General features: G+C 39.4%; 1 protein-coding gene across 7 annotated transcripts in view; it reads left to right on the top strand.

The window, feature by feature from the left end:
* The window catches only part of CAPN6 (calpain 6), a 258,328-nt gene that overhangs the window by 208,247 nt on the left and 37,440 nt on the right, over positions 1-12,641 (top strand). For all 7 annotated transcript variants that reach the window (XM_053699313.1, XM_053699314.1, XM_053699315.1 and 4 more), the window contains one exon: positions 6,164-6,241. In XM_053699313.1, coding sequence (XP_053555288.1) covers positions 6,164-6,241 — 78 coding nt within the window. The remainder of the gene's footprint in view (positions 1-6,163; positions 6,242-12,641) is intronic.

Genomic DNA, 12,641 nt, shown 5'->3' with positions numbered 1-12,641 from the left:
AGACTTTGAAAAAGTGGGTATATAGGGGTGAGAGTTTGGTCTATTTGAGTGTTTTATCCAACACAGGGGGCCTATTGTTGGGGATTGTAGGAGGTGTTAGTCAATTGTGGTCCAGGCTTTGAGGCTAGGGTTGCTGTGTCAGTCCAGTTCTCTTTGCAGCGCTATTGCTTTGTAATATTTAGTGATGTGTGGTAGTCCTAGTCCGCCTGAGCCCAAAGGGCGATAAAGTGTATTTCTATTAATGCGGGGTTTCAAGCTGCCCCATATAAAGTTTATTAAGTTTTGTAATTGGTTCAAATATGATGTTGGGAGGTGTATTGGTGCTGCCTGTGTTACATAAAGTATTTGGGGGAGGGTGGTCATCTTGATGGCTTATATACGTCCCCACCAGGATAGAGGTTTGTCTTTCCATGTAGTGAGGTCTCTAGATATTTTGAGTAATAGGGGTGAATTGTTGTTTTAAAAGTTTACTACTTGAGGGTGTTAAGTATATCCCTAAATATTTAATTTTATCTTATTTAAGTTTATAAGCATAGTGCCTATTCAGGGCTTCAAAGTCATTTTTGGATGTTGAGTTTTTCTGATTTTATCGCATTAATGGAAAAATTAGAGTATGTGCCGATTTGATCAAATTCCTCTAGTAGGTTGGGTAATGAGGTGTGCAGAGATATGAGTGATATTAATAAGTTGTCTGCATATAGTGAGACTTTATACATATTAGGGCCTAATTGGATCCCTTCAATATTGGTGTTATTTCTAATATGTGAGGCCAAGACCTCAATTTTTAATGTGAAAAGGAGCAGGGATAGGGGGCAACCCTGTCTAGTGCCGTTACCGATTTTGAACTTGTCTGATAGTGTACCGTTGGTTCTAACCCATGCTGATGGGTTTGAATAAAGGCTTAGGATTATTTGTATCATTTTGTGAATGAAACCAAAGTTGTGGAGACAGCGGCTGAGGAAGTTCCAGTCCAGACGGCTTTCTCTGCATCTGTAGAAATTAACACTGCTGTTTTCCCCAACCGGCAGGCGTGGTCAGTCAGATGTACTGTCCTAATTCTGTTGACCTGTGCCTCTCAGCTTGGCATAAAGCCTGTCTGGTCTGTATATACTAGGTAGGAAGGATTTTATTGATTCTTGTAGCTACAATTTGGCAAATATTTTGACGTCCTTGTTAAGTAGGGAGATGGGTCTGTAATTTTAGTCTTTGGAGGGGTCTTTATCAGGTTTAGATATGACTGTGATGTGTGCTTCTAGTGTTTGGTGGGACCAGTTCTCGGTGTCATCAATGAAGTGGAACATGGTAGTTCAGTGGGGTGCTATCATGTCCCTGTAATGTTTGTAGTATAGGTTGGAAAACCCATCAGGGCCTGGGCTTTTGTGAAGGGGGAGTGAAATTATGGCTGCTTGGACCTCTCAGAGAGAAATAGGTTCCTCTAATGGTTTGGCTAGGTTGTCAGGTAAAGTGGGGATATTCGCCTTCGCTATGTACAGGTCCGTTGCTTGTGGGTCATTAGATGCCTGGGGAGCAGGGAGGTTGTACAGTTTACTGTAATAAGCTCTTAATTGTTCCGGTATTTGGTGGCTGCCAAACAAAGAAATTCCCTCTGAAGTAATTAGTTGGTGAATATATGAGTTCTTTTTTTTTTCTTTTAGTGTTCTAGCTAAGGTAGTCCCAGATGTATTAGATTTGTGAAAGTATATTTTTCTAAGATAGAGTGCCTTTTCTTTGGCTTCCTTATATATTAAATAGTTGAACTAATTTCTTACTTTTTTAAGTGATAGGAAGAGGGGTTCGTTGTGTGGGTCAATTTTATGTTGGGTCTCTATTTCTAGCAAGTTCGTATATGTTGTCCCTTTATTGCTTGGTCAGTATAGCTTTCTGTTTTATAAGTTCACCTCTTATAACCGTTTTATGTGCTTCCCATAACATATGGGGTGATATATGAGGTGTGTTATTAAACTCAAAGTATTCCTGTAAGGTTGTTGTGAGTTTTGTGAAGATGAGAGGGTTCTTTAATAATGATTCATCTAGCCACCACACATGGGGGCCAAAAAGGGCGCCATTCCATTCCACAGTCATGGTTACCATTGCATGGTCTGACCAGTTAATCGGATCAATGTCTGAATCTCTTATCATGCTGTAACTAAATTGGTCTATAAATATATAATCAATATGAGAATAGCTTTTGTGGGGGTTGGAGTAAAATGTGAAATTCTTTTGTCCTAGGTGTTTAGCCCTCCAGGCATCTATCAAGGAGAGTCTGTGTAAATAGGAGCTCAGATCAAGGAGTGATTTGATAGAGGTATTACCACGGCTGGTGGAGCAATCTAGGGTGGGTTCCTGCGCGATATTGAAGTCTCCAGCGAGAATTAAAGAACCTTTCTGAATTTGTGTGATTTTGTTATATAATTTATGAAAAAAACTAACCTGATTTAAGTTGGGGACGTATATGTTACAGGTCTTTGGCAGAGTCTGCCTATCAAGATGATCCACCAACACCCAGGGTCTGACTCCACATTATCTAGGATGAAGGATAAGGCTCTATGTAAAATGATTCCCACTCCATTGCGTTTTTTTTTTCATTCAAAGCGAAATGTCCTGTTGGGTAATCTCTATTGGTAAATGTGGGAGGGTTGTCTTTTGGGAAGTGTGTTTCCTGTACAAACACTATGTCAATCTTTGATCTATTAAAATTAGCCAAGGCTACTGATCTTTTAGTAGGGGGATTCAGACCCACGGTATTTTGAGTAGCTATTTTGAATGTGTGTTTACTCATGTGGGCATATGGGATCTGAAATCGGTTGAATTGAAGTGTGGTAGCTGTATATTTGGGTGTGGGTGAGTATACCTATAGTGCTTTATATGATGATTGTTTTGAGGTAGATGTGGCTTACCTGGAAACTTCTGGATTTTGGATTAATCAGGTCCCACCCAGACATGGAAAGTATAAGGAAGGAAAGGTGAGTGAAGGAGAGGAGGCTTAGAAATAGTCTCTTTTGATTAACGTTTAACCTGCTAGAACATAGAACAGAAAAAAAATAAAACATTAAATAACATAAACATAACATTGTGAGATAACATTTGATGCACTTAACTAAGGGAGGAAGGGGTGAAAGTGAATGCTACTACCAGGTGGTAGCAGGTCGGCTACTTAAGGGTGTCATTACTTCAGGGGAGTAATATCAGAGTGGGTGATTATTGGGCTTTGTTTGTATAAGCCCGAGGGGGCAATGGTTGTGACATCTTACCCTGTTGGTAAACTGGTTTGGGTATCAAATTGGCTTATGAGTAAAAAGTGGGTATCTTTCCAAGATAAGAAAGATAAAAGTAAGTAAAAATAAGGGTAATGGGAAGCGGTATATTGTGATAGTGTCACAACTGAACCTTGGGACATAATTGGAAAGAGATGGAATATCTCTAGCAATATAGAGAGTTCATCTCAACATCTCTGATAAAGGAATTCTTCCACGGAATGGTCGTCAAATCATGTATCAGGTGCATGACTTATCAGGCTTGGTGCTGGATTAGGGTTTGTGGTATTTTTGGTTCTTCTGGTGTGGGAGACTTTTCTCCAGCTTTGTCTCTAAGGTTTGGACATTGCATCTGAGGATGTTGTGTCATCTTCTTTGGTATGTATTGGAGGAGGATCAGGTTTTGGGATGTTAAGTTGTGAACAAAACTGATCTAGGTCCTCTGGTGTTTTATACAGAGCTGAATTGCTGTCCTTAAGGACCCTGAGGCAAAAGGGGAAACCCCCAACGATATGGGATTCCTAAGTCTCTGAGGTGGAGGGTGAGGAATCTTGCCTCATGTCTTTTTTGTAAGGTTAGTTGACTGAGATCTGCAAATAATTGTAGGGGGCTTCCATCAAAAGTGATCAGATCTTTCTTCCGTGCTGCAGTTAATATGTCCTCTTTATCCCTAAATTTTAAGATGACGTCTCGCGGTGGAGCAGTATCTTTAGGTTTAGGCCTTAATGCTCGGGGATATCTGTCTAGTGGGAATTTAATGTCCTCTGCATTATCCAGTAAGTGGTTAAATAGCTTCTGTAAGTAAGGGAGTAAGTCAGTGGCGTAAATAGTCTCTGGAATGCCCCTTATTCTGATATTCTGCCTCCTCCCTCTGTTGTCCAGGTCTTCTACCTAATCCTGGAGTTGTCTTATCAGTGTGGAGTTATGAGAGGTGTTCTGTGCTTGGAGATCTAGGAGGTTATCAGTGTGCTCTACATCTTCCTCGAGCTGTATGAGTCGATTTCCAAATTAATTTATTTCTTTCTTAACTTCAGTGAGGCTATATTTTATCATGGTACTCACTTGAGTGAAAAATGAGGAGAAGTCCTCTTTGGAGGGAAGGGTACATAGGTCTGCTTTAGTAAGAGGAGCCTCGTCTTCCAGTTCTAATTGTGGAACGGTAGTTGCTGATTGAGGCTTGTTTATTACGTCCATTTGATCTGTTATGGCGGGTTCCAATGCTTTAAAAAAAGCATGAACTTTTGTAATTGGTGTAGCAGAGCCTTTACAGGGTCTCTTAGTTCTTGTAGGTCATCTAGTTGTCATTTTGTATAGTTAAAGGAGGTGCACGTGGAGGCTGGATCCACAGATGATGCCTGTTAGGTTATATGATAAGAGGTGCACATGGAGACTGAATCTACAGATATGGCCTGTTAGGTTATTTGATAGGAAGTAGGTTGTTTCAGTCAGTTCTATGAGAGAAAGCAATGGCCTCCAGAGAGTTATATTAAGGTGGTTAGCGGATGAGATGTGGCCTTATATAAGTGAGATATACTAGGGAAGTCCTTTGTACTGTGGTCAATTCAGGCCCATCTGTTGTAAAAAGGTTATTTCATTCAGATTCCTTTTGTGGATTCTCTTAATGTTAGTAGTAGTTATAGGGATCGAGTGTTATGTAGTATATTCATGAGTGTTGTGATGCATTTTACTCACTCGTGTAGCTTCTCATGTCTCCCATGTCTCCCATGTTGCGCAGCGCCGTTGTCCTTGCTTGTAAGGTGGATGTCTTTTATTTTATAGCCCTGGTAGTATCTGAGTTAATGCAGGGTAGGGACTTTGTCGCCGTTTGGCTGCTGAGATCAATGCCGTCTTGTTTCAGGATACGCTACAGGAGCATGGTCACAAAATAAGCTTGTGACGTGGTTGCAATGCCGGACCATGTCCGGTTTACATCTATATGTGTTCACTGGTGGTTCAGGAGTTGCTCTGGGTAGGATAGTATTCACATTACCCCTCTCTGGTGTGTTTTACAAGGCTTTTCTGACGACCTCACTTCGGAGCCTCACAGACACACGTCCATCTTGGGTGCTGGCTAGCTCCGCCCCTCCACACTGATATGTTTTATCAAAATATACCTCATAATAAACAAACTGCTTTGAACCGGAAAAGGTTTAGATTTCAGAATAGTTTGGATTTTGAGATGTTTCTTTATTTGCATCTATAAAATGGAGAGGGGATGGGACCAAGGTTTAACATTAATATCTTAATTAGAGAATATTAACATGGCATAATGCAGCAACTTAAAGGTATACTGAACCCAATTTTTTTTTATTTCATGATTAAGATAGAGCATGCAATTTTAAGCAAATGTCTTATTTTCTCCTATTATCATTTTTTCTTCGTTCTCTTGGTATCTTTATTTGAAAAAGCAGGAATGCAAGCTTACATTTAGCCACCAATCAGCAAGCACTACCCAGGTTCTGAACCAAAGATGGGCCGTCTCGTAAGCTTACATTCCTGCTTTTTCAAATAAAGATACCAAGATAATGATGAAAACTTAATAGGACTAAATTAGAAAAAAAATTGGATTCAGTATTCATTTAAGGGTAGAGTTATATAATTTTTTATTACTTTTGTGTACATAGTAACATTAGAAATATAGTACAATACTGTATAGAAACGTAACAGCTGATGTTTTAAATAAAGACCAGTATTGGCATTTTATAACACAAAAAAAAAACTAAAGATGCAGGCAGAGAAGAGTGTAACTTGCTGGTGGGGGGAGGGGGGCATTGTACTTTTTAATACATTAGCTATTAATGTAAGAGTCTGGATTTCAGAACAATTACAGATTTGGGGATTTGTATCTGTATACTGTTATAAAATTATAATATAGTGTATATGTGATGTTGATACTTTTTCCCTGTAAGATCTGAAGAGTGGAGAAAGGTCAGCAAATCTCAGAAGGAGACGCTGGGTCTGACTGTTCGGGATGATGGAGAATTCTGGTAAGAGATATCTGTACATCAAGAATGCCAAATAAAGGGAAAGAGAGAAAGAGAGCATATAGATCAATTAATGACAGGTTGATGATGAAATCTGCTTGTAGGTCACTTGTCACCATGTCACAAGACTGAGAGGCTAAAAAGTATTGATAGATTAAGGCCTAGATTTAGAGTTTGGCGTTAGCCGTGAAAACCAGCGTTAGAGGCTCCTAACGCTGGTTTTAGGCTACCGCCGGTATTTGGAGTCACTCAAAATAGGGTCTAACGCTCACTTTTCAGCCGCAACTTTTCCATACCACAGATCCCCTTACGTCAATTGCGTATCCTATCTTTTCAATGGGATCTTTCTAACTCCGGTATTTAGAGTCGTTTCTGAAGTGAGCGTTAGACATCTAACGACAAAACTCCAGCCGCAGGAAAAAAGTCAGTAGTTAAGAGCTTTCTGGGCTAACGCCGGTTTATAAAGCTCTTAACTACTGTACTCTAAAGTACACTAACACCCATAAACTACCTATGTACCCCTAAACCGAGGTCCCCCCACATCGCCGACACTCAAATAAATTTTTTTAACCCCTAATCTGCCGACCGCCACCTACGTTATCCTTATGTACCCCTAATCTGCTGCCCCTAACACCACCGACCCCTATATTATATTTATTAACCCCTAATCTGCCCCCCACAACGTTGCCTACACCTGCCTACACTTATTAACCCCTAATCTGCCGACCACAAAGCGCCGCCACCTACGTTATCCTTATGTACCCCTAATCTGCTGCCCCTAACACCGCCGACCCCTATATTATATTTATTAACCCCTAATCTGCCCCCCACAACGTCGCCTTCACCTGCCTACACTTATTAACCCCTAATCTGCCGACCGCAAAGCGCCGCCACCTACGTTATACTTATGTACCCCTAATCTGCTGCCCCTAACACCGCCGACCCCTATATTATATTTATTAACCCCTAATCTGCCCCCCACAACGTCGCCTCCACCTGCCTACACTTATTAACCCCTAATCTGCCGAGTGGACCTGAGCGCTACTATAATAAAGTTATTAACCCATAATCCGCCTCACTAACCCTATAATAAATAGTATTAACCCCTAATCTGCCCTCCCTAACATCGCCGACACCTAACTTCAATTATTAACCCCTAATCTGCCGACTGGAGCTCACCGCTATTCTAATAAATGGATTAACCCCTAAAGCTAAGTCTAACCCTAACACTAACACCCCCCTAAGTTAAATATAATTTAAATCTAACAAAATAAATTAACTCTTATTAAATAAATTATTCCTATTTAAAGCTAAATACTTACCTGTAAAATAAATCCTAATATAGCTACAATATAAATTATATTTATATTATAGCTATTTTAGGATTTATATTTATTTTACAGGTAACTTTGTATTTATTTTAACCAGGTACAATAGCTATTAAATAGTTAAGAACTATTTAATAGCTAAAATAGTTAAAATTACAAATTTACCTGTAAAATAAATCATAACCTAAGTTACAATTAAAACTAACACTATACTATCAATAAATTAATTAAATAAAATACCTACAATTACCTACAATTAACCTAACACTACACTATCAATAAATTAATTAAATAAACTACCTACAATTAACCTAACACTACACTATCAATAAATTAATTAAATACAATTCCTACAAATAAATTCAAATAAATAAACTTGCTAAAGTACAAAAAATAAAAAAGAACTAAGTTACAAAAAATAAAAAATATCTACAAACATAAGAAAAATATTACAACAATTTTAAACTAATTACACCTACTCTAAGCCCCCTAATAAAACAACAAAGCCCCCCAAAATAAAAAATGCCCTACCCTATTCTAAATTACTAAAGTTAAAAGCTCTTTTACCTTACCAGCCCTGAACAGGGCCCTTTGCGGGGCATGCCCCAAGAAGTTCAGCTCTTTTGCCTGTAAAAAAAAACATACAATACCCCCCCCAACATTACAACCCACCACCCACATACCCCTAATCTAACCCAAACCCCCCTTAAATAAACCTAACACTAAGCCCCTGAAGATCATCCTACCTTGTCTTCACGTCACCAGGTATCACCGATCCGTCCTGGCTCCAAAATCTTCATCCAACCCAAGCGGGGGTTGGCGATCCATCATCCGGTGCCTGAAGAGGTCCAGAAGAGGCTCCAAAGTCTTCATCCTATCCGGGAAGAAGAGGCGATCCGGACCGGCAACCATCTTGATCCAAGCGGCATCTTCTATCTTCATCCGATGACGACCGGCTCCATCCTGAAGACCTCCACCGCGGACCCATCTTCTTCTGGCGACGTCCAACTGCAGAATGACGGTTCCTTTAAGGGACGTCATCCAAGATGGCGTCCCTCGAATTCCGATTGGCTGATAGGATTCTATCAGCCAATCGGAATTAAGGTAGGAATATTCTGATTGGCTGATGGAATCAGCCAATCAGAATCAAGTTCAATCCGATTGGCTGATCCAATCAGCCAATCAGATTGAGCTCGCATTCTATTGGCTGTTCCGATCAGCCAATAGAATGCAAGCTCAATCTGATTGGCTGATTGGATCAGCCAATCGGATTGAACTTGATTCTGATTGGCTGATTCCATCAGCCAATCAGAATATTCCTACCTTAATTCCGATTGGCTGATAGAATCCTATCAGCCAATCGGAATTCGAGGGACGCCATCTTGGATGACGTCCCTTAAAGGAACCGTCATTCTGCAGTTGGACGTCGCCGGAAGAAGATGGGTCCGCGGTGGAGGTCTTCAGGATGGAGCCGGTCGTCATCGGATGAAGATAGAAGATGCCGCTTGGATCAAGATGGTTGCCGGTCCGGATCGCCTCTTCTTCCCGGATAGGATGAAGACTTTGGAGCCTCTTCTGGACCTCTTCAGGCACCGGATGATGGATCGCCAACCCCCGCTTGGGTTGGATGAAGATTTTGGAGCCAGGACGGATCGGTGATACCTGGTGAGGTGAAGACAAGGTAGGATGATCTTCAGGGGCTTAGTGTTAGGTTTATTTAAGGGGGGTTTGGGTTAGATTAGGGGTATGTGGGTGGTGGGTTGTAATGTTGGGGGGGGGTATTGTATGGTTTTTTTTTACAGGCAAAAGAGCTGAACTTCTTGGGGCATGCCCCGCAAAGGGCCCTGTTCAGGGCTGGTAAGGTAAAAGAGCTTTTAACTTTAGTAATTTAGAATAGGGTAGGGCATTTTTTATTTTGGGGGCTTTGTTGTTTTATTAGGGGGCTTAGAGTAGGTGTAATTAGTTTAAAATTGTTGTAATATTTTTCTTATGTTTGTAGATATTTTTTTATTTTTTGTAACTTAGTTCTTTTTTATTTTTTGTACTTTAGCAAGTTTATTTATTTGTATTTATTTGTAGGAATTGTATTTAATTAATTTATTGATAGTGTAGTGTTAGGTTAATTGTAGGTAGTTTATTTAATTAATTTATTGATAGTGTAGTGTTAGTTTTAATTGTAACTTAGGTTAGGATTTATTTTACAGGTAAATTTGTAATTATTTTAACTATTTTAGCTATTAAATAGTTCTTAACTATTTAATAGCTATTGTACCTGGTTAAAATAAATACAAAGTTACCTGTAAAATAAATATAAATCCTAAAATAGCTATAGTATAAATATAATTTATATTGTAGCTATATTAGGATTTATTTTACAGGTAAGTATTTAGCTTTAAATAGGAATGATTTATTAAATAAGAGTTAATTTATTTTGTTAGATTTAAATTACATTTAACTTAGGGGGGTGTTAGTGTTAGGGTTAGATTTAGCTTTAGGGGTTAATCCATTTATTAGAATAGCGGTGAGCTCCGGTCGGCAGATTAGGGGTTAATAATTGAAGTTAGGTGTCGGCGATGTTAGGGAGGGCAGATTAGGGGTTAATACTATTTAATATAGGGTTAGTGAGGCGGATTAGGGGTTAATAACTTTATTATAGTAGCGCTCAGGTCCGGTCGGCAGATTAGGGGTTAATAAGTGTAGGCAGGTGGAGGCGACGTTGTGGGGGGCAGATTAGGGGTTAATAAATATAATATAGGGGTCGGCGGTGTTAGGGGCAGCAGATTAGGGGTACATAAGGATAACGTAGGTGGCGGCGCTTTGCGGTCGGCAGATTAGGGGTTAATTATTGTAGGTAGGTGGAGGCGACGTTGTGGGGGGCAGATTAGGGGTTAATAAATATAATATAGGGGTCGGCGATGTTAGGGAACCAGATTAGGGGTACATAGGGATAATGTAATTAGCGGCGGTTTACGGAGCGGCAGATTAGGGGTTAAAAATAATATGCAGGGGTCAGCGATAGCGGGGGCGGCAGATTAGGGGTTAATAAGTGTAAGGTTAGGGGTGTTTAGACTCGGGGTACATGTTAGAGTGTTAAGTGCAGACGTAGGAAGGGTTACCGCATAGCAAACAATGGGGCTGCGTTAGGAGCTGAACGCGGCTTTTTTACAGGTGTTAGGTTTTTTTTCAGCTCAAACAGCCCCATTGTTTCCTATGGGGGAATCGTGCACGAGCACGTTTTTGAGGCTGGCCGCGTCCGTAAGTAACTCTGGTATCGAGAGTTGAAGCTGCGTTAAAAATGCTCTACGCTCCTTTTTTGAAGCCTAACACAGCCTTTATGTGGACTCTCGATACCAGAGTTATTTTTATGGTGCGGCCAGAAAAAAGCCGGCGTTAGTTTTTCGGGTCGTTACCGACAAAACTCCAAATCTAGGCCTAAGACATTTAGGGCTAGAGTAGAAGTGCTAAAAGGTGTATGCATGTGTGTGTATGTGTATGTGTGTGTCTTAATGTATATATGTATATGTATATATATATATATATATATACATATATGTGTGTGTGTATATATATATATATATTTCTACAGTATATATAATCATTTAAAGGGACGTGAAACTAAAACATTTTATTTCATGATTCAAATAGAGCATGTCATTTTAAACAATTTTCAAATATTCCCTGTTCTCTTGGTATCTTTTGTTGAAAAGCAGGGACATAAGCTCAGGAGTGTGCATGTGTCTGGAGCACTATATGGTAGCAGTTTTGCAAAAATGGTATTTATTTGCAAGAGCACTAGATGGCAGTGCTATTTCCTGCCATATAAGGCTCGAGACACCAACCTATGTATCTCTTTAAAAAAAAATACCATGAGATCAAAGCACATTTGATAATAGAAGTAAATTGGAAACTTTTTTTAAATTGTACACTGAATCACAAAAACAACATTTTTACATTTCATGTCCCTTTAAGTTATGGTGGAGATAAATGTGTAAGATTAAAATCCTCCATTTCATAAAAATAAGCGCCATAGAATTATTGCATAGGCAATTAGCACATCAATGCTTGCTCTTTCCCAGAAGTACTCTGTATACATTGTTACCAATGCAGCAGAGGATAGAAATACAATATCTCATGCTTTTTGCTCCAGTATTGTGTTTCACCACAGAGATCCCCTTGTGGGGTAAGTGTAGCAAAATTAAAATGACTTCTGGACAGCTGTTTCAAGCTTAGTACAGTAGCTCTCATCAGCAGAAGATAGGTTTCATTTGCTGCTAAGTGGAGCTCATTTCCAGGGCAAAAGCAATATTAATTTAAGTTATGGTGGAGATAAAAGCATGAGATTAAAATCCCTTATTTCATAAAAATAAAAGCCATAGAATTATTGCATAGGAAATTAACACATATAGGCAAGTACCCCGCTTGCTCTTCCCCAGAATTACGCCATATACATTGTTATATATGTGTGTATGTACATATATGTACATATATTTATATATAGACATCCAGAGAGGTGTAGTGCTCAGAAAAGGAAGAGATCACAAAAAAGTGCATATAAGGTGCAGTTGATCCAAAGGCAAACAAATTGTAAATCCAAAACTTTATTCCAACGATAAAAAGATGTATAAAACGATGTATAAAACATACAAAGCCAGCAAAGAGAAAGTCAATCAGATAGCTGAACTGATCCTCACTCAGACGCGTTTCATGCACATGCGCACTTGTTCACTGCTATATATATATATATATATGTTACGTGTAGTGTCAGATATCCGAGTAATCCTATGATTACCCAGGTAAAACGGACATTACCCAAGTGGCTGTGGTTAAAGCCCGATGTACTGTAATTCTCCTCTAACATCCACTCCAGTGAAGGCAAAAAAGATAGTGAAGATGGGGGAATTACAGTTCATCATATATATGTTTGATGCAGTGACTCATTGAACACTGAGGGGATTTATGATCTTACATTGTGCTTTACCCATAGCCGCTTGGGTAATGTCCATTTTACCCGGGTAATCCTAGGATTACCCAATATCTGACTTTACCCCTAACATATATATATATATATATATATA

The sequence above is a fragment of the Bombina bombina genome, chromosome 1 (genome assembly GCF_027579735.1).
Source record: "Bombina bombina isolate aBomBom1 chromosome 1, aBomBom1.pri, whole genome shotgun sequence".
NCBI classification, from domain to species: Eukaryota; Metazoa; Chordata; class Amphibia; order Anura; family Bombinatoridae; genus Bombina; species Bombina bombina.
The sequence above is the reverse complement of the archived record's forward strand: the minus strand, read 5'-3'. Positions and strand labels throughout refer to the sequence as shown.